This window comes from Aethalodelphis obliquidens, unplaced genomic scaffold (assembly GCF_003676395.1).
Source record: "Aethalodelphis obliquidens isolate GAN/ISIS:26980383/991018 unplaced genomic scaffold, ASM367639v1 scaffold53, whole genome shotgun sequence".
NCBI lineage: Eukaryota > Metazoa > Chordata > Mammalia > Artiodactyla > Delphinidae > Aethalodelphis > Aethalodelphis obliquidens.
In genome coordinates this window covers 8,589,947-8,611,739 of record NW_020837997.1, presented here as the reverse complement: position 1 = coordinate 8,611,739, position 21,793 = coordinate 8,589,947, and the positions used below count along the sequence as shown (strand labels likewise).

Genomic DNA, 21,793 nt, shown 5'->3' with positions numbered 1-21,793 from the left:
ATAGCATTTCGCTCTTCCTGAGTTTTGGGGTTCCACCTGGTCGGCCACTGCCGCCGGGGATTGATCTCTCCCAGCTCTAGTATTTCCCGCCTCTGGAGAGGAGGACCGCATAGGGACCCTGGGGCCCATTGACGCCAGGGCTTGTCAAGGGTCTCCCGGGGGGGGGGGCAGGGGTGTAGCAAACAGAGTGACATCCTGTGGAAGGAGGCGGGGGGGGGGGGGGTGGTGTCCAGGTGGTGAGTCTGGGAAGCGGGCTGCAGGAGGGGCCTGGGGCCAGGTGTGAGGCGTGGGTGCCTCTGGACTACAGCAGCTGCAGCTGCACCTTTAGCCGCAAGGCCCGGCCTGCCGGCCACCCCTCAGGCTGGGTGCCCCAGGCCCCAGCCACGCTCACCACCTCCAGCTGGTAGGTTCCTGGCCCCGGCCTCCGACGCCCCAGCTGCAGGGAGCTGAGGCCGCGGAGGTGATGCATGCGGAAGAAACCTTGCTCGTTGCCACGGGCAATGATGTAGCGGACGCGGCCCCCCAGACCCTCCAGCGCCGGCCGCAGCTCTAGGATGTGCTCGGCCCGGCTCAGGCGGGAGAGGTTCAGGCCCAGGGTCAGCGGAGCCTCCGAATCAAGGCTGGCCAGGCTCGCCTGGGGAGAAAGACCAGGTGGATGATGGCAGGGGCTGGGAGAAATCAGAATGCGGTGGGTAGGGGGCCAAGAGGAGAATTTTAGGCAATCTCTAAAATGGAGGAAAACACAGACCACTCCCTGCCCTTGACTCCTGTCTAGCCCTCCCCACCCATAAGGCCAATGGTCAGCTTGGGCTATAGTAGAGGATAGAGGTGGAGGCTGGTTCCCAGGTGGAAAGGAAACTTTTTCACAGGTTGACTCCAGACCCCTTGTTTCAACTGAGGGGCCTTAGTTCGATCCCTGCCAGCCTGGTGGAGGAAATGGAGAATTTTCCCTCAGATACCCAGACTGGGAGGCAGTCAGATGGCATCTGGCCCCAAAGCACCTAAGGTCACTCAAAGGTGGTCTGGGGTGGCTGGAATTATGACCAAGGGCCCTGCAGCACGAGCCAGCCCCAGACACAGCGAGAGAAACACAAGACCCTGCTGGGCCATACAAAGGAGCTGCCCAGTAGCTATCCGGTTCCTGGAGGCTGGCTGCACTTCCTGCATCTGCGCTCTCTGAGACCCCCCCCCCCCCCCCCCCCCGTGTGCAGATGACAAACCCCTCTTTATCTGAGCTCCTCAGAATGCTTCCTGATCCTGGCAGCCGGACAGGGCCCTGAATAAGCCAGCAAACCTCAAAGGCAGGCTGACGGGGGCTGGGTGATGTATCCAATCCCACAGGAGATTATCTGTGCTTTCTTCTCCTTTGCTCTGGGCAGAGCTGTTTGTTCTGCCTAATTTACATGCTGATGGGGTGTTTTGCTGTTGCAGGAAAGTGAAAACTATTCTTGTTTCCCAGCCCTTCACCAGGACTGTTGCTCAGATGTGTGCTCTTACTGACACCTGCTGGCAATCCGTGGGTATTGCAGGCAAAGCCACAGGACCCTGCCTGCCTTTGCCCAGATCTGCTTGTGTCCATGCCAGGAGCCCTGACAACCTCTCCACTCACTCTTACTGAGTAGCAAGGGCTGGTGACACAGTGGCAAACCTGACAGACACTGGGCCCTATACCTGTGATGCTTACAAAAATAACGGTAACAATGGGAATAATATGTACACACTCTTTTTCCCAGAAAGGGGAAACAACTAGAAGGAAAAGGAAAGCAAAGGAACATTCATATTTAGATAATCTAATATTGAGAGCCCCTCAGACCCAGCATTCCTTTCCCACTTCTGCCTGCATTTTTTCCCCATAGTATTTATCATGTATCATACTTATCATGTGTTACAAAATATGATGTGTTTTACATATTTCTTATCTGTTTCTCTATTAGAATATCAGTCCTATGGGGACAGGGACTTTTTTTTTATTGTGTGTTTTATGTGTTGTTCACTGTTGCTCCATTTTCTTGTTTGTTCGCTATGAGTCCAGCACAGAGTAGGTGTTCAGTAAAGTCTATGGAGTGAAGGAGTTTGGTTCCAGATGTGAGTAGCGGCTGCTGTGCTCAGTGATTTTTTTTTTCTTGAAATAACAGAAAGTAATGACCTCAGAAGGTGGTGGCTGCAGAGGGGCCCGGGATGACTGCCATCCTGCTCTGCCAGGTTTTAGTTCTGTAACTTGGGCATGTGACCTAACCTCTCTGAGCGTCAGATTCCCCATCTGTAAAATGAGGATGATAGTGGTACCTACACCTCCCAGGGCTGTTGTAAACATTGAGAGGTTGTGAATGAATGCAGAATGCTTGGAGCAGCACATGTACCCAGCGGGTGCTTAATAAATGGTTAGCTTTCATATTCTTTGGGGCACAGTGGCAAGACAAGGCAGCAGTAGCCTCAAGGACTTTTCAGCTGTAGGACAAGCAAGCTGAATTTGTGACAAAACTGCCCTCCCTGCACAACCTGGTGGGGTCAGGGTCATAGCTGGAGTGGCCCCAGGGGACAGAGGGACTAAACCACAGGGCTGCTCTGCTGTTCTTGAGAGCATGGCGGGTGGGGTGGGGGAGAGACAAGGAGGGCTCAGGAGGCCTGAGCATAGCTCCAGGAGCATTGTGGGTGCAGGAAAGAGGTGCAGAGGGTCTGAAGAAAGGGGATGATGGAAGTGGTTAAGCTAGCTGCTCTGAGCGCTATTGGTGCTAAATCCAGAGGGGCTCTGCCAGCCAGGAGGTGACAGGTGACAAGTTCCAGGGTGCAGGCAGGGTTGGGGGGCCCAAGGCATTTTTCTTGCATTGAAGCTCCATGGAAGGGATCCACGGGAAGCACCACACCCAGGGCCTGTGTGGGAGGTGCCTGACTTCTCATCTGGAGCAAGCTGGGGTGCTTGGGGGTCTGTGTCCCCGAGAGCCCCCAAGGGGAATCCTCAGGCTGAGGAACTACACGAAGACCCAGAAAGGCACCATGACTTAGGGGACAAGCTGTGACATGGAGCCTGCTCCTCTTACCCCTGGCCGGTTCCCTGGCTGTCCCTGCCACTCACTGTGCCCCATGCCCAGTGCATTCCCCATGGCACCTGATAGTCCCCACGGGGGCTGCGCCGTGGCCGGTCACGAGGGGGCTGGCTGTTGATCTTGCATTCATAGCAGCCTTCAGGTGAGAGCAGCTCCTCATCTGGGGCATCCTGAGGTCCAGGGCTGAAGCCCAGGCCAGAGACACAGTGCCTGAGCCAGGACAGGGGTGGGAAAGTGTTCAGGGCAGGCTGATGGGACCTGTCCTACCATCCTCCCACCCCCTACACTCCATTTGGAGCCACTCTGCCCGTGGGGGCAACTACGAGTGTACCAAGGTGCCAGTGCGGATTTGCATGTGCCTACACGTGTGTGTGTGCATCCCTTGGCTTTCCTGGGTGTAGGTGTGAACCTGCATGCGTGCAGGGGTGTAGGATATACCTGAGTGTACCCAGGGGCGTATGTGTGTAGAGCCTGCGTGCACCCTGGATGCTGACGTGTGCTTGCACGCATGTGCACATTGGGATATGTGAATGAGGGTGCCCGGGCATGTTGGCACAGGTGTGAGCCTCACACACACTCACATGTATTACAGGGAGGCGTGCATCCTGCACTAAGCACATACAGGACAATTACTCCACATGGGGTGTGAGCTTGTGTCTGCACAGGTACAGCTGCCACGGGGCCTCTGCACCCATTTCTCTTTTTTGTTTTGTTTTTGTTGGTTTCTGTTTTGGCCATGCAGTGTGTGTAGCATGTGGGATCTTAGTTCCCCAACCAGGATCAAACCCACGGCCCCTGCAGTGGGAGCGCAGAGTCTTAACCACTGGACCACCGGGGAAGTCCCCTGCATCCATTTCTCCATGCACACGTATGTACGTGAACGTGTGCACAGGCCCGTGTGTGTGTGTGTGTGTGCGTGCGCGCACTCCCAGGGTTCGGGTGTCTGTGTCCACCCCGCTCAAGCCCCTCACCCTTGCCCAGCCCGGAAGTAGCCTCGGGGGCAGCCGCACAGGAAGCCACCGGGGGTGTTGGCACAGCTGTAGCTACAGGGGCCGCCCCGCCCCGCACACTCATCCACGTCCTGGCAGCCCCCGAGGGCCTGGTTGAAGTCAAAGCCGGAGGGGCAGACGCAGCGGAAGCCGCCCAGCATGTTGCGGCAGGAGGCGCTGCCGCAGGCCGCGGGTGACAGGACACACTCGTTCTTGTCTGTAGAGGGGGAGGGGGAGGACGGGGGGAGGGGCAGGGGACAGCCTTCGCATCTCCAGATCCCTCCACATGCCTCCCTCCCATGCCCACGTGGCAACTCTGGTTCCTCCTTCAGAGCCCAAGGCCAACGTCAAAACCTCCATCAAGCTCCCGGTGAGCCTCTGGACTAGGTCTGCTGTCCCCTACACTCCTTTATCCGCCCCCCAGCACCCCCCGCCATCCTGTAATTCTGCTTTAAAGCATTGCTCAAAACTTCCCAGGAATGTTAAACGGTGGGATGGTCTAGAACAAGGTTTCCCCACCTCGGCACTATCCTCGTTAGGGACCGTTTCATTCTCTGTGATGGCGGCCGTCCTGCACACCGCAGGGCGTTGAGCAGCATCCCTGGTGTCCACCCACTAAATTCCAGGAGCACCCAGTGCCCAGTTGTGACCATCAAAAATATCTCCAAGAGGGCTTCCCTGGTGGCGCAGTGGTTGAGAGTCCGCCTGCCGATGCAGGGGACACGGGTTCGTGCCCCGATCCGGGAGGATCCCACATGCCGCGGAGCGGCTGGGCCCGTGAGCCATGGCCGCTGAGCCTGCGCGTCTGGAGCCTGTGCTCCGCAACGGGAGAGGCCACAACAGTGAGAGGCCCGCGTACCACAAAAAAAAAGAAAAAAAAATATCTCCAAGACACTTCAAAACGGTGCCCAGTTGAGAACCACTGGCCTAATTAACCCCTGTCTCCCCCGGAAGACTGGACAATGGGAGGGCAGAGATGGAGTCTGATCTCAGCTCACTTCTGTATCTATGGGTCCTGGGCAAACCATCGCCGAAGGAATGAATGAGTAACTAATGTGGAGCAGGCTGAGAAAGAGGGCTTGGCAGCAGAGGCAATGGTCTGCGGGGTCCCCAGGGGACAAATACTGAGGGACAGAGGAAAAGACAGAGAACTTAGCTGAGGACCCACCAGGAGGGGCAGGAGGACGAGCGGGAGAGAAGGCAGTGCCGAGGCAGTGGGAGGGAGGGGAAAGCCGAGTCACAGAGGCTGTGGGTGGAGAGTCCAGGAGGGGCAGGCAGTGGTGCCCAGAGCAGAGGAGGTGGAAGGCGAATCTGAGGAAAGGTGATGGAGAGGATGCAGGAGAGTGGTCCCTACATGGGTACAGAGTGAAAGCCCGACTGCAGAGGAGGAACAAAGAGAGGTGGTGAGGACGAGGCTGTCATTGGGAGGCCCCGGAGCAGCAAACAGAAGGGTGCAGTGGGCAAGGTCGGAGGGAAGGCAGAAGGCTAGTTCCCCAAACCAAGGGCGTCTGCAACAGCTATGACAAAAGATGCAGCATGCATGCACCCACTTCCGTTGCCACATCCATGGCAGACGTCACTAATCAATCCCAGCACTCCTTTCCCAGTGATCACAGATACTATCTCAGAATCTTCACTGAGCCCTCCAGACCATCACTCCCTAAGAAACGGCCACCACTTTGCCAGGCTGACTCTGCAGACCCTTAACTCCCCAGCCTGCCCAGCAGCAGGGAACTAACTACCTTCCAGACCAGGCAATCGGCCTTGAGGTACTTGTGCTTATCACAACATCCTGCCATGGGGGTGGTTCCCAGTTGCCCACTTTGGACAGATTCTGGTGGGGGGTCGGCTTCCTCCCAGCCCCCACTACTCACCCACACACTGGCCCCACTGGGAGTGTGGGGTGAAGCCCTGGGGGCAGCCACAGCGGTAACCCCCCAGCTCGTTCTGGCAGCCGTGCTGGCAGCGATGAGGCCCGTCACATTCATCCACATCTGTGAGATGTCGAGAGGACAGAAGGCTTGCCAGGCAGCCCTCAGGACCACCCCCAAGGCCTAGACCCCACCCAAAGCCCGGTTCTACCTTTGCAGCCATGGCCTGAGCTGTCCAGGGTGAAGCCTTGATAGCACTCACAGCTGAAGCTTCCTGGGGCATTGTGGCAGTGTCCACGGGTGCCACACGGGCCAGGCTGGGCCAAGCACTCGTCATTGTCTGCAGAGGACATAGAACGGGCAGGGCCACCTGCTGGTTAGGGGGTTCATGTCAGGCACCACGATACCAGGCCTACCACCTGATCAACTGTTCCAGGCAAATCTTTTACATACACACACACACACACACACACACACACACACACACACACACAGACAGACAGACAGACAGACAGACACACACACACACACACACACACACACACACACACACACATTTTTTGGCTGCACCATGCAGCTTGTGGGATCTTAGTTCCCAGACCAGGGATCGAACACACAGCCCCGGCATTGGAAGTGAGGAGTCTCAACCACTGGACAGCCAGGGAAGTCCCCCAGGCAAATCTTAACCTCTCTGGGCCTCAGTTTCCCTCTCTGTGAAAGGAGATCCATAACAGTTCCCACTTCACAGAACTGTCACAAACACTTAAGAGCACGCACATATAGGACTTTGAATCTCATCTCTACCACCTCAGTGCTGTGTGACGTAGGGCAACCGACTTACTCTCTCTGTGCCTCAGTTTTGTCAGCTGTAGCATGGAGATGATAATATCTACCTCATTGTGTTTTGTGAGAATTAAATTAACCTAATCACATGAAGCACTGGGACAGTGCTCAACCTAAGAGTAAAAGATTAACAAAACCCCTTGTCCTTCTCTGTGGGAAAATGACCCAGGGTAACTGTTGCACTCTGTCCTCATGGAAACCTGACAATTGTGGGATGTCAGCCAGAGTTATGGATTGAATGTGTGTGTCCCCCCTGCCCCACCCCCAATGCCACCACTGCCAAATTCCCAAAACCCTAACCCCCAGAGTGATGGTATGAGGAGGCGAGACCTTTGGGAGGTGATTAGGGTTAGAAGAGGTCATGAGGGTGGGGCCCTCCTGATGGGATTGGTGCCCTTATAAAAAGAGACACCAAAGACCTTTACTCTTGTTCTCTCCCTACCACATGAGGACACAGGAGGAAGGTGGCCGTATGCAAGCCAGGAAGAGGCCCTCATCAGAACCTGACCCTGTTAGCATGTTAATCTTGGACCTAGAGCCTCCAGACTGTGAGCAATGTCTGTTTTGTAAGCCACCCAGTCTATGATATTTTGTCATGGCAGCCTGAGCTAAGACAGGCCTGGTTATCAGGCAACATTGCTATGGTGGTCATGGTCCATGGTGGTAAATTGCATTGGGATTGGGGTCATGGAGAATGAACCCTACATTTCTAGGGGGAACCCTAATTTAGGCCTCCTTGACTATGGAGATTTTTTTTTAAGTTTTAAAATTTTATTTTATTGAAGTATAGTTGATTTACGATGTTGTGTTAGTTTCTGGTGTACAAAAGTGATTCAGTTATACATAAATATATTCTTTTCCATTATGGTTTATTGAGTGATATTGAATATATCAATACTTCACTACGCTATACAGTAGGACCTTGTTGTTTATCCATTCTACATATAATAGTTTGTATCTGCTAGTCCCAAACTCCCACTCCATCCCTCCCCTCCCCCTTGGCAACCACAGGTCTGTTCTCTATGTCTGTGAGTTCATTTCTGTTTTGTAAATAAGTTCATTTGTGTTCTATTTTAGAGTCCACATATAAGTGATATCATATGGTATTTGTCTTTGTCTGACTTACTTCACTTAGTAGGGTAATCTCTTGGTCCATCCATGTTGCTGCAAATAGCATTATTTCATACTTTTTTATGACTGAGTAGTATTCCACTGTATATATACCACATCTTCTTCTTCTTTTTTTTTTTTTATGGTATGCGGGCCTCTCACCGTTGTGGCCTTTCCCGTTGTGGAGCACAGGCTCCAGACGCGCAGGCTCAGCGGCCATGGCCCACGGGCCCAGGTGCTCCGCGGCATGTGGGATCCTCCCGGACCGGGGCACGAACCCGTGTCCCCTGCGTCGGCAGGCGGACTCTCAACCACTGCGCCACCAGGGAAGCCCACATCTTCTTTATTGAGTATGGAGATTCTTGACACCAGGCACAGCCCTGTGGGAACCTGGAATCTCTCTTGGGTACAAGAGGCATTGGGACATGGGGCTTCTAAGCCCGTGTGCACACGCATACAGCTGCACACACACAAATGCCATAGTAAGTGTGCTCACCTTAAGAAGGAGGGAAAATAACTTGACTGTACAGAAAAAGGAGAAATGCCAGTCATTTCGTGGCTAGGAATGCTCACTCCTCCCACAGATATGCACACGGCTCACTCCTTCACCTCCTTCAAATCTTTCCCCTTTCAGTGAGGCTTGCCATTTTTCCTGCAGCCCACCCAGCAATTCCACTTCTGGGTGTATTTATCCAAAGAAAATGAAAACACTAACTTGAAAAGGTACCTGCACCCCTATGTTCACTGCAGCATTATTCAGAACAGCCAAGACCTGGGAACAATCTAAGTACCCAAACATGGATGAATAAAGAAAATGTGTTATATACGTACAATGGAATATTATTCAGCTATAAAAAAGAAGGCGATCCTGCCACTTGTGATAACATGGTTGGACCTTGTGGGTACTTTGCTAAGAGGAAATCAGTCAGACAGAGAAAGACAAATGCCGTGTGATCCCACTTATATGTGGAATCTAAAAACAAAACAAGAAAGCCAAGCTCACGGATACAGAGAACAGACTTGTGGTTGCCAGAGGAGGGTCTGGGAGGTGATTGAAAGGGAAGAAGGTGGTCAAAGGTACAAACTTCCAGTTATAAAATAAATAAGTCATGGGATGTAATGTACAGCATGGTGACTGTGGTTAATAATACTGCATTGAGGGCTTCCCTGGTGGCGCAGTGGTTAAGAATCCGCCTGCCAATGCAGGGGACACTGGGTTCGAGCCCTGGTCTGGGAAGACCCCACGTGCCACGGAGCAACTAAGCCCGTGCACCACAACCACTGAGCCTGAGCTCTAGAGCCCAGGAGCCACAACTACTGAGCCCGCATGCCACAACTACTGAAGCTGGCGCGCCTAGAGCCTGTGCTCCACAAAAGAGAAGCCACCACAGTGAGAAGCCCGTGCACCGCAACAACGAGTAGCCCCTGCTCGCTGCAACTAGAGAAAGCCTGTGCACAGCAATGAAGACCCAATACAGCCATAAATAAATAAATAAATAATACTGCATTGAATGAGATAATGCCATTTGCAGCAATATGGATGGACCTAGAGATTATCATACTAAGCAAAGTAAGTCAGAGAATGACAGATATTATATGATATCACTTATATGTGGAATCTAAAAAGATGATACAAATGAACTTATTTACAAAACAGAAATAGACTCACAGACTTAGAAAACTAATTTATGGTTACCAAAGGGGAAAGGTGAGGGGGAGGGATGAATTAGGAGTTTGGGATTAACATATACACACACAAAAATAGATAATCAATGAAGACCTACTGTGTAGCACAGGGAACTCCACTCAATATTCTGTAATAACCCTATATGGGAAAAGAATCTGAAAAAGAATAAGTATGTGTCTATGTATTCCTGATTCACTTTGCTGTACACCTGAAACTAACACAACATTGTAAATCAACTATACCCCAATATAAAATAAAAATTAAATTAAAAAATCTGTTAATGAAAAAAAAATAATACTGTACTGTATGTTTCAAAGTTGCTAAGAGAGTATAAAGTGTTCTCATCACAAGAAAAAAATTTTGTAACTATGTGATGATGGATGTTAACTAGACTTACTGTGGTGATCGCTTCGCAATATACATAAATATCGAGTCATTATGTTGTACACCTAAAAGTAATATGTTACACGTCAATTATATCTCACTTAAAAAATAGAATTATATTGTAGCCCTCCTGATTGCCTTCCCCTGCTTTCTACTTTTTCTTTCTTTCATGTCCCACATCACCTTCTAACACGCTACAGTGGTAAGCTGTTATGTTTGTTTCTAGTCATTGCCTGGCAGAAGGGATGGTTCATGAGGCAGCAAGCTTGATCCTTGTGTTCAATTGCTGTGCCCTCAGGGTCTAGAACAGGACGAGGCAAACTCCTTCTGTAAAGGGCCAGGTAGGAAATATTTTTTACTCTGTTGCAATTACTTGGCTCTGCTGTTGTAGCAAATGCAGCCACAGACAATACGTAAATGAATGGGCATGGCTGTGTGCCAATAAAACTTTATTGACAAAAGCAAGCAGGGGGCCGGGCTTGACTTGGGGGCTGGAGTCTGCTGAGCTCTGGTCTAGAGCACTGCCTGGTAGGTGTTGGCTGAGTGGATTCGTGGGAGCCTGAAAGAAGCCACCCGTGTCTAGTTTCAGCCCTTGGGGGAGGTCTGGTTCTCCCAGGTCACAAGACACTAAGAAGTGACAGTTGGATTGCGTGACCCCCTTGGCTTTTGGGGGCACCCTGGGGAGGCCCTCTGCAGAGAGACTCGGCAGGTCAAGGGTGAGGGTAGGTGTCCTGGGCCAAGGTCAGAGAGACTCCTGAGGGTGGTCTCCCAGGTCCCTAAGGCAAGGAAGGAGACTGACGTCCCAGTTGCCACCAGGACGTAAGCAGCGACAGAGCAAGGGCTTTGTTCTAATCACCCCTGTGTCCCTGATGTCTGGCACACACTGTGCATTTGCCACTTATTTGGTGAAGGCTGGGGCCAAGCACCAGCTGCGAGGGCCAAAGGGGACTCACCAAAGCAGGCCTGGTGGCGCTGGGTGAAGCCAGGGGGACAGCGGCAGGTGAAGGCACCGATGGTGTTGACGCAGAAGAACTGGCAGTTGTGCTGCCTGGAGGAGCACTCATCCACGTCTGCAGCACACAGGGTCCCAGCGGGCTCAGGGCAGGGCCCGCCGGGACTTGGGGCTTCCCAGGGGAGACACCCTGGAGACGGCACCCGACCCCATGCAGTGGGAGGGTGTGAGATGCCCCTGTGGGGGACAGGGACAGAGCCCCATGGTGCATAGGTGGGGAGAGAGGGACGTCACCTCTGCAGATCCTGCCATTCTCCTCCAGCAGGTAGCCTCGGGGGCAGGCGCACAGGAAGCTGCCCTTGGTGTTTTTGCAGAGGAAGGGACATGGCGTGGGGACCTGGCTGCACTCGTCCACATCTAGAGGGGACGCAGCACTCAGGAGGGTCAGTCAGACATTCCTGGGGGCTCAGGGGCTGGGGTCCCCACCCCCACCCTGCTGAGGCCTCCTTCCCGGACCCCAGCTATTCAGAATCTGTGGGCTTACACAAGGAACTGTTTTTTTGTTTGTTTGTTTGTTTTCTGTAAAAAGCCAGAGAGTAAATATATTTGGCTTGGCGGACCAGACAGTCTCAATCCCAGCCACTCAACCCTGCCTCTGTAGCAGGAAAACAGCCACAGAGGGTAAGGAAACAAATAGGTGTGGCCGTGTGCCAATAAAACTTTATTAACAAAAATAAGCGGAGGGCTGGACTCAGCCCTTGGGCAGGAATTTGCCGACCCTGACTTAGATGAACACCTGCTGCACAACGTGACTGAAAAACTTAGGATGCACCAGACAACAGGAGGAAAGTGGTCCACATGGGCTGGGGGTGGAGGGAAGAAACAAGGATGCTTTGCCTCTGGTCTCGGTTTTCTCACGGGGGTGTGTGCCAGGCGCTGCACGGAGAGGCTCACGGGGTGGGGCAGGGGGCTCACCCACGCAGGCTGTGGCAGTGGTGTCAGGCGCGTACCCAGACCGGCAGTGGCAGCGGAAGGAGCCAAGGTTATTGATGCACTCGCCATGGGGGCACAGGTGAGCGAGCACGCGGCACTCATCCACGTCTGAGGACAAGCAGGGCTCGGCTGGGGCCGTCCCCCCTGGGTCACCAGGGCATGCCGCCTCCCTTGGGCCCACCAGCCCTCTCCCGGGAGGCAAGGCCAGCCTCTGCTTCCCCTCCCGGCACCCCAGAGCTGGCGGCCTGGCCCCTGTGGACCCCACCCTGAGGCGAATGAAACTTCCGCTGGATGCTGAGAATCCCCGTGGTGGGGACACACCCACACCACAGCCTCATCAGCGACACCTTCTCAGGGCACCCCGTCCACATACATGGAAGCAGAGATGGACGCACAAGCATTGCACACCAGTCATGCGCTCACTAATGAGCCTGCACACACAGAACAAAGGACACACGCACACACGCTGGCTCACACACCTGCTCCCCTATCCCACCCAAGTTCACGCACACACGCAGAGCGACCAACAGGCTCTGGTTCACGCTGGTCCACACACCTGCCAGCACAGAGATGCACACACTGGCTCACGTACTCTAACACTGGCTGGAGCACAGACACACAATCATGAACAGATCGCCACCCACCTCGGCCGTCGGCGGTGTAGCCCGAGCCGTGGGGGCACAGCTCCTTGTGGGCGGCAGTGCTGGGCAGGGGACAGAGCTCGCAGTGGGGGCCCCAGCCGCGGCCACCCCCGCAACAGCACTCGGCCCTGGTGACCGCCTCGCCGCCACTGGACTGAGCCTGGCACGTGGCCTGCAGCACCTCGGAGAAGCAGGGCCCTTGCCGGGTGTCTGGAAAGAACGGGTGGGGATGGTGGGTGGGAGGAACGAGCTGTCTGGGTGCCCCTTCCCCGTGGCGTCCAGCGGTGTTGAGAGTCTACACGTGGGGTCCCAGCATCTCCGGCGCATCTGTGCCCGTGCACGGGGTGGCATCTTGCAAGCTGTGACTGCTCAGTGCTGTTAAATGCCCTCTCGGGGCTGGGGCTGGGCTGTGGCGGAAGCTGCAGACCCCAAACCAGAGAGGTACCCCTGGGCTGCAGAGGATGGCTTCCTGAGGTCAGAGGGCAGCATCCCTCTGGCCGCAGAGAGAACAAGGGACAACGTGGAGGCAAAAGGTGGTGGCGTCCAGGAGAGACAGTAGGGACAGAGCGAGGGGTAACATCCAGGGAAGTGGGGAGGAGGCCGTTGGGTTACTCCAGGAGGCTGGCTTGGGGGTCTGGGTGGGAGGTAGGGCATCGCTGAGACGAGGCTTGGGGAGCAAAGATGCTGAGCTGAACCTGGGGTGCATGGGGGATGGGGGTGTCTAGGAGACAGCTGGATACACACGCTTGATCTGAAGCTGCGGGGTGGAGACTGTGCTCGGGGTCGGGGGAGAGTAAAAAGGGAGAAGAGTGGCAAGGACTGTGGGGACAGGGACAGAGAAGTCTCCGGGACAGACGGTACCACTGGGTCACCCTCCAGGTTTAGCCCTTAGGAAGTGGTGAACCTGAGGAGGGCCGGTTCCTGGGTGTGATGATGGACAGGGCAGGGGGGAGATGCTCTAATCTTCCAGGGGGTTTGACTGAAGGGACAAAGGGAAGCTGGGGGCGTGCGGTGGACACGTGTGTCTGGATTGGCTCAGTGACCCCCTCGGTGGCCCTGGCCCCGTCCCCGCCTTGGGGAGCTCCCAGGTGGCGGTGCCACATGCTGGGTGGCTATGTCCCCCGTACCTGGGTCTGGCCACACTCACCGTGGCACTCAGTGAAGTCAGGGCTGGGCTGGAAGCCCTCGTCACAATCACAGCGGAAGCTGCCTGCGGTGTTGACGCAGCGGCCATTGGCACAGAGGCTGGGCTGGGCATGGCATTCATCGTCATCTGAGGCGGGAGGGATGCGGCAGGCCGGGGGGGAGGCCAGAGTCCCTCGAGCTGGCCTCCACCTCCAGGGTCAAAGTCTGCCCACCCACACCCTCTGGCTTTGAACTCTCCCATCCGTCGGGGGCAGGGAGACCCTGCATGCCTGAAGCCCTCCTGTACCTGTGCAGCCCTCCCCAGAGCCCAGCTGGGGCCGCATGCCCGGGGGGCAGATGCAGGTGAAGGTGCCGATGAGGTTCTTGCACATCATGCCCCGGGTGTAGCAGTCCTGCTTGCCGTCTGCACACTCGTCCACATCTGCGGGCAACCCCAGACCAATGGCGGTGAAGACCAGACACACCATGGACCAGCTCCGGGATGTGAGGACCTGGACCCCACCCCCCAGTGGCCTCGGTGGGCCAGAGTGAGGTCCTTGAAGCACTGCCAGGCGCCCGTTCCTCCCCACACCGTCCCAGACCTCCTGGGAAGCCAAGGGGGGCGGTCACAACTGCCCCCACCACCCCCATTCCTTGCTTACATCAGGGTCTGTGAATCTGTCTGGCCTGCACTGTGGTCCCTGGAACACTGACTCTGAAATAGCCCTTGAGGGACCAAGTCACAGGCCAGGGTTTCTACCCTCGACACTGGACATTTGGGACTAGAAAATTCTTTGTGGTGGGAGCCTCTTCTGCACACCGTAGGATATTGAATAGCACCCCTGGCCACTCGATGCCTGTAGCACCCACCCACCCACCCAACTGTGACAATAAAAAATGTCTCCAGACATTGCCACATGTCCCTGGGTCAGGGGCACAATTGCTGTCCCCACTGTGCTAGCCCACTCAGAGCATGTCCAGCCGCAACTGGAGACGCCTCGAAAGCCACACTCACTGTTCTGTTAGATTGGGGAGCCAAGGAGATGCGAGCACCCCCTTTCATAACTATAAAAGCAGAACCACTGCTCACAAAAGAGCACCCATTGCACCCTCACTCGCCTCAGCTCTCCCCTCACTTTATCACTTATCGCTCATTCCCACCCTTGGAGGCAGAGGTCTTATGTCTCCATTTTCTCTCGGGACCAAGGCACGGGGAGCCCCAGGGCCCTACCCATAGCCCGCCTGCCCATACGGGTCCTACCTCGGCACATGGCCCCATCCTCTCTCAGGGCATAGCCAGACGGGCAGGTACACACATAGGAACCCTCAGTGTTGTGGCAGCGGAAGGCGCAGAGCAGGGGATTCAGGGAGCACTCGTCAATGTCTGGGGAGGTCAGTGGAGGTGCCGGCTGGGTGGGGTCTGCCTGCAGGACCCCCTGTCCCTCTCTCAGGCCAGCCCCCCTCACCCCTATCACACAGCCCAGGTCTGGGCAGGCAGGGTCGTACCCTCACAGGTCATCATGGGACCAGGCTCAAAGCCATCAGCACAGGCACATTCGAAGCCTCCAATGATATTGGTGCAGGTGCCTTCCCCGCAGGGGTGTCCGACAGAGCACTCGTCTGTGTCTGGGGTGGGGGTAAGGGGGTGGTCAGAGCCTGCAGAGGGCTCCCACCCTTGACATGATCCTGTCTGCCTCCTGCTGACTTCCTACAGAGTGGATAGGGCCAGATCTGCTGCACCTTTAGGCTGGACGGGGGCTTCCCTGGTGGCGCAGTGGTTGAGAGTCTGCCTGCCGATGCAGGGGACGCGGGTTCGTGCCCCGGTCTGGGAGGATCCCACATGCCGCGGAGCGGCTGGGCCTGTGAGCCATGGCTGCTGGGCCTGCGCGTCCGGAGCCTGTGCTCCGCAACGGGAGAGGCCACAACAGTGAGAGGCCCGCGTACCGCAAAAAAAAAAAAAAAAAAAAATGCGTAATAGACTGGACGCAGGGCAGGCATGCAGTATGTGTTCAATGAATAAATGAATAAGTGAATGAGTAAATGAGTGAGTGAATGAATGAGTGAAGAGCAAGTAAATGAATGAAAAGTGTGCGAATGCGTGAATGAATAAGTAAATGAATAAATGAATGAGTGAATAAACAGCAAGCAGCACGAGTGGGTGGGGGAGAGTGACAGTGGCTGAGCAGCAGGGTGCTGCCTTGGGTGGTGTCTGCCCTCCCTGGCTCCTTCCTTCCCTGGGAAGCAGGCTTGGGCGTGCTGGTCACTCACCCACGCAGCTGACACCTGTGAAGTCCAGGCTGTAGCCAAAAGGACACTCGCAGCGGAAAGAGCCATCAGTGTTGACACAAAGGCCGTTAGCACAGACGCCAGGGTTCTCCGCACACTCGTTCACGTCTGCAGGTAGCGGAGGTTGCAGGCACGGCATCTGTCATGCCCTGGCCACACTCAGGGTCTCTTCCTTCCCTCCAGGGGGGTGGGGTCCAGGGCTACCCATGGGACGAGGAGGGAGGCTGAGACTTGGGAACCAGGGTAGAGCCCAGACAGGGCTGGGCGGGAAAAGAGGAGACTGCGGTGGCCCAGGGGGGCTCTTAGCACGTGGGCGAGGGGCTCACCTTCCCGAGAATCATCTGGGCCTGGGACTGCCCCGTGGCCAAAGGGGCACAGCTCCTGAAAGGCGGCTGGACACCGAGAGGGGAAGGGAGGTGAGGGCCTGGGGCCACGTGCAGCCCCCAGGATGCCCCTGTGTGTAGGGAAGGCTGAAGGAGAGCAGATGGGGGCAGGCAGGCAGGGTCAGGGGAGACTGGACGGGGGCGGGCGCTCACCACTGCCCTCCTGAGGACACAGCTCGCAGGGGTCATTCCAGCCCTCGCCGGGCCTCTGGCTGCAACAGCACCGGGTCTTGGTGGTGTTGAAAGCTTTGGGTACCGAGCACTTTCCAGCCTCGAAATGGGTGAAGCAGAAACTCTGCCGTGTGTCTGTGGGGTGATTCCCCAGAGAAAAGCTAGGAGGGCTAGCCACCCCAGTCCTCATGAATAGGGTGGTCCTGACCCTACCAGCGACCAATCAGAATGCTCCAGAATCACTCCATGGTGATTGGTTCAGGGACGGACATGTGACCCACACTGGGCCAATGAGGGTCAGTCCTGGGGTTTTTGCTGAAAATCTGAGAATCCCTTCCAGCAACACCCCACATTCACATCTGTGGGGGTCATCTCAGGCTGGGAGAATGGTCAAACCTAGCCATGTTATTCTTGGATCAGAACTCCTTTCCTGGAGAGGCAAAGTGACTCATTCCAGAGAGCCAAGGGACCCAGATTTCAGACTCCAAATCCTCGTTACTGACTCCCAGTCCTTAGCCCTGGAACACCACCGGCCTGAGATGTCCTTACAGATAGGTTGGGGTTTGGTTCACCACTGGCCCCCATAACAACAAATACTTGTTGAGTTGCCCTGCCCTCTGCCTTGCTGCCCTAACCTGGGAGAGAAGAGGCCAGCTCAGCCTGGGTGAGGCTAGCCCACACTGGACCAGGCTCCTGGAGATATATACAAGAAACTGCAGCCCCCTTTCTGGGTGACCCAGCTCTTCCTCACCCCACCTCCCACCTCTTCCCTAACCCTGTGTGCTCCCTGGCCCCAGACTCACCAAAGCAACGGTGCCCGTTGTCAGACAGGACAAAGCCAGGCGAACAGAGGCACTGGAAGCTCCCAGGGCTGTTGGTACAGGTGCCAAAGAGGCAGAGGTTGGGCTCTTCCAAGCATTCGTTGATGTCTGGAGGGGCAGGGACATGAGGTGGGTGGGGTGCAGCAGGCCCTCCACTGGGGTGGGCGGCCTCGGCTGCTGGGAGGGGCAGATGGAGTGGGGGGCCCAGGCAGGGAGGGTCCAGGGACTGACGCAGGGTGGGGTCCCCAGGGCTCAGGATTAGGGGGAGCACCAGGTGGGCAGTGTGTGTGGGGGTCTTTCCTAGAAGGTGTCTCCAGGGTAGGGGTCATGGTCTGGAAAAGTTCATCTTTAGAGAGTAAATTTATACAGAGCTAACTAAGTAAGACTAGATAAAATTAGCCTACAGTGGAAGAAGTTAGCTTGCGTTGTACTAGGCTAGCCCATCTGCTAAGCCCAGGCTGGCCCACATTAGCCCAGACTGTACAAGCCTAGTCCAAGTGGATGAGTGGACCAGAGGTGTTCAGGCCAGACTGGTCCTTGACCACCACTCATCAAGTGAGAAGTTCCATGTCTGGTGCAGTGAGACCCACACCCATGCCCATTTTATAGGATTCACGAGGAAGCCTGGGGGCCCCAGAGAGAGAGCGCCCTGAGCCAAGAGAGCATCCTAATAACAGTAACAGTATATGGAGCTGTATGGGGTGCTGTGCTAACTGCATCTCTTCACTCACCACCACCCCAGCTGGCATTCCCATTTTACAGATGGGGGAAGAACAGAGGCCCGGAGGTACCTCCCTGGCTCCAGAGCTGGGAGGTGAGGCCAGACACTCACCGACACAGTGGTCACTCTGAACCTGGAAGCCGGGGGGACAGATGCAGCGGAAGGAGCCCTCAAGGTTCTGGCAAGTGCCTGGCAGGCAGGTTCCCGCGAGGCTGAGACACTCGTTGGCGTCTGGGGAGAGGAGGAGGAGGGGTCCCAGCAACAGCTGGTGGCAGGGGCTTGCCTGGGGCTAGGACCGGCACCTATGGTCACTGCATGATGGCCAAGGCCCCCAGACAAGCCTTTCTGGATCCAGAGGAAGGGCTGATACTCAGGAAAACAGGGACATCTGGAGAAGAATATTCTCGGTCTTGATGGGGGTTATAGGTGGAGCCAGGGGAAGGGGAAGCAAAGTTCCTAATCTCAAGCCACTCACACACCCCTTTCATGGTTTTCATGGCATCCATTCAACACCTCTATTATACCATACTTCATAAAACTTAGAGCTTCAAGACAGCCTCACCCTAAATCATAAACCCTGTGAAAACATGGGTGTGATGTGCTGGTTTTATACCTTAAAATAAATACATGCTTATGAAATGGAACCATGCTCACTTGCAAGTACCAACTGAAGGTAAACTTAGAGTAGGGGCAGGCTGAGATGGCTTCCAGCACCATGGTGAGACTCACCTATGCAGTTCTTCCCATCACTTGTGAGCTCAAAGCCATCCTGGCAGAGGCAGTGGAAGGAGCCTGCTGTGTTGAGGCACTGGCCAAATCGGCACACCTGCCCCACGATGGTGGTGCATTCATCCATGTCTGCAGATGGAAGATGGGCCACTGGGGTCACCCACATAGCCTAGGGCTCTGAGCCTCCCTTGCTCTTCTGTTCACAGAGTTGAGTTGATGGCAATGACTTCAATTTACTGATCACTTATATACCAGCTGTATATTAACCCTCCAACTATCCTATAAAGCAGACACCAATATTCTCTAATATGAGCATCTTAAGGGTATGAATTTACCTGTACATACTACCTTAGCTGCATCCCACCAATTTTGTTGTGTTTTCGTTTTCATTTAATTCAAAATGTTTTCTAATTTTCTTTATGATTTGTTCCTTTTTCTATGGATTCTTTGGGAGTGTATTATTTAACTTCCAAACATTTGGGGATTTTCTGGATATCTTTCTGTGACTGATTTCTAGTTTAATTCACTTACATTCCAAGGACCTATCTTGTGTAACCTCAATTTTTAAAATTTTGTTGTTTACCTTATAGCCCAGAATATGGTCTTTCCTGGTGAAGGTCCATGTGCACCTGAGAAGAATGTATGTTCTGGGATGTTCTATAAATATCACTCAGGTCTAGGTGGTTCACATGATTGTTCAGGTGTTCTATATTCTTACCGATCTTCTACTCATTCCCTCTATTATTGAGGAAGGAGTGTTAAAGCCTCTAACTGTAATTATGAATTTGTCTGTTTCTTTTTCAGTTCTATCAATGTTTACTTCACGTGTTTTGAAGCTCTATTGCTAGCTGCATATGCATTTATGATTGTTATGTCTTCTCAGAGAAATGACCCTTTAATCAATATATATTAACTCTATTTCTGGTAATATTCCTTGTTCAGAAGTCAATCTGGGGGCTTCCCTGGTGGTGCAGTGGTTGAGAATCCACCTGCCAATGCAGGGGACACAGGTTCGAGCCCTGGTCCGGGAAGATCCCACATGCCACGGAGCAACTAAGCCCGTAGGCCACAACTAATGAGCCTGCGCTTTAGAGCCCGCGAGCCACAACTGCTGACCCTGCATGCCACAACTACTGAAGCCCACGCGCCTAGAGCCTATGCTCCGCGACAAGAGAAGCCACCGCAATGAGAAGCCCACACACCGCAACGAAGAGTAGCCCCGGCTCGCTGCAACTAAAATAAAAGCCCACAAGCAGCAACGAAGACCCAACACAGCCATAAATAAATAAACAAAAAATTAAATAAATTTATAAAAAAAAAGAAGTCAATTTGGCCTGATATTAAGATAGGTAGGTACTACTATTAATCTTCTTTTTACAGAGAAGGAAACGGAAGCACAGAAAGGTAAACGACTTGCCTAGGGTCACACAGCTGGCAGATGGCAAAGCTGGGATTTGAACTCACACCACCTGACCTTGGAATCCACTTTCAACCACTGCACTGAACTGCCAGCATCACACCACCCACGTCTTGTCTTCACTGTTCACTTTTCTCTCTGTACTGTCCATCTCCTTCTTATCGACCTGAGTGTAAGCTCTAGTGAAGGACCCTTGGTACTTGACAATTGAAGGGGTTTGGAGAACTTTACAGTTAACTAGTTTTCAATCCCCTGAGGTTGTTTTCCTGAAGGTATCCCTGGGGCGAGATCCTGTATTTCAGAGGGGTGTCCTCAAGCCAAGGACCCACTTTTCAGTGGGGGTGCACTGAGGCTTGCCCACCAGCCTGGGCAGCTCACCCACGCAATGTCCGCTGTGTGTCGCCACAAAGCCAGGGAAGCAGAGGCAGCTGTAGGAGCCGACGATATTCTTGCAGGTCCCATTTCCGCATGGCTGCTGGTCACACTCGTCGACGTCTGCCAGAGCAAAGCCCCTGATCCCCGCCCAGCTCACCCAGGGCATCGGGCAGCTTGGGCAGTAAGGGCCTGGCTGGACCCAGCCCCCCTCTCCTGTACTTCACCCTGCCCAGGTGGATGGGAAGTGATGGCTGGGAAATATCCCTGTTTATCACTTCCATTCTATAGATGGGAAAACTGAGGTGCAGGGAGGTGAATAAGTCATTTACCCAAGGTCTTAGGTGCCAGGGCTCACAGCTGTGAGTCTGTGAATCAGGATGGGCAGAAGCACCACCCCCACCCCAGGGGAGGTGTAGACCCATGGCCCCTCGCCCTTGGCAGCCTGGCCTAAGAGGAAGGAGCAGAGGGGGCTCTCACCCATGCACAGGGTCTGGTCTGCTGAAGCCCGGAAGCCACGGTGACACCGGCACATGTAGCTATCAGCTGTGTCCACACAGTCGCCATGGCTACAGACATTTGGGATCTCCCGACACTCATTCCGTCCTGAGGGAGGGCAGGGAGTGTGGTGCCCCGCAGAGTCCCCACCCCACAGTGTGTTGCGAGCCATCACACGTGGCAGTGGGAGAGCCCGACCGCCTACCCATTCTAGCTGCTGTCCCAGGGGAAATGCTTCACCTCCCATTTCACCCTCACGACCCCCGTTAACAGATGCTCTCAGCACCCCCACCCCAAAGTACAGCCAAGGAGGGAATTCCCGGGCAGTCCACAGCTTATAACTCCACGCTTCCACTGCAGTGGGGCACGGGTTCGATCCCTGGTCAGGGAACTAAGATCCTGCAAGCCGTGCGGCACAGCCACCCCGCCGCCCCCCCCAAAAAAAAGTACAGCCAAGGAACAAAGCCCGGACAGAGCCGTGCCCTACCCAAGTCACAGCGGGAGGCAGAGTCTGGCTTTGTCCTACACCCCACTCCCTCACCTCCCTACTGAGGTCCCCACTTACCCACACAAGCACCCCCTGGCGACAGCTTGTACCCTCGGGCGCACTTGCAGCGGTAGCTGCCGGGGATGTTGATGCAGTTGGCATTCTGCTGGCAGGGGCTCTCCCCGCTGGCACACTCGTCCACATCTGGGGAGTACAGCCAGCGGGGTGGGGTTGAAAGAGACGCTTCCCTGCAGAATCAAACCCTAAAC

The 21,793-nt window shown here is 54.7% G+C and overlaps 1 protein-coding gene across 1 annotated transcript in view; it reads right to left on the bottom strand.

The window, feature by feature from the left end:
- Positions 1-296: 296 nt before the first annotated feature.
- FBN3 (fibrillin 3) overlaps positions 297-21,793 on the bottom strand; it is a 59,493-nt gene continuing 37,996 nt past the window's right edge. Inside the window, exons 42-63 of the mRNA XM_027086021.1 lie at positions 21,603-21,728; positions 21,020-21,145; positions 20,546-20,662; positions 18,751-18,879; positions 18,133-18,252; positions 17,283-17,408; positions 16,462-16,614; positions 16,252-16,317; positions 15,908-16,033; positions 15,146-15,265; positions 14,901-15,023; positions 13,947-14,081; positions 13,662-13,787; positions 12,518-12,724; positions 11,856-11,981; positions 11,175-11,297; positions 10,882-10,998; positions 6,116-6,244; positions 5,908-6,027; positions 4,016-4,250; positions 3,107-3,254; positions 297-634 (exon numbers count right to left, since the gene is read on the bottom strand). Of these exons, the coding sequence (XP_026941822.1) occupies positions 302-634; positions 3,107-3,254; positions 4,016-4,250; positions 5,908-6,027; positions 6,116-6,244; positions 10,882-10,998; positions 11,175-11,297; positions 11,856-11,981; positions 12,518-12,724; positions 13,662-13,787; positions 13,947-14,081; positions 14,901-15,023; positions 15,146-15,265; positions 15,908-16,033; positions 16,252-16,317; positions 16,462-16,614; positions 17,283-17,408; positions 18,133-18,252; positions 18,751-18,879; positions 20,546-20,662; positions 21,020-21,145; positions 21,603-21,728 (3,131 nt within the window). The 3' untranslated portion in view covers positions 297-301. The remainder of the gene's footprint in view (positions 635-3,106; positions 3,255-4,015; positions 4,251-5,907; positions 6,028-6,115; positions 6,245-10,881; positions 10,999-11,174; positions 11,298-11,855; positions 11,982-12,517; positions 12,725-13,661; positions 13,788-13,946; positions 14,082-14,900; positions 15,024-15,145; positions 15,266-15,907; positions 16,034-16,251; positions 16,318-16,461; positions 16,615-17,282; positions 17,409-18,132; positions 18,253-18,750; positions 18,880-20,545; positions 20,663-21,019; positions 21,146-21,602; positions 21,729-21,793) is intronic.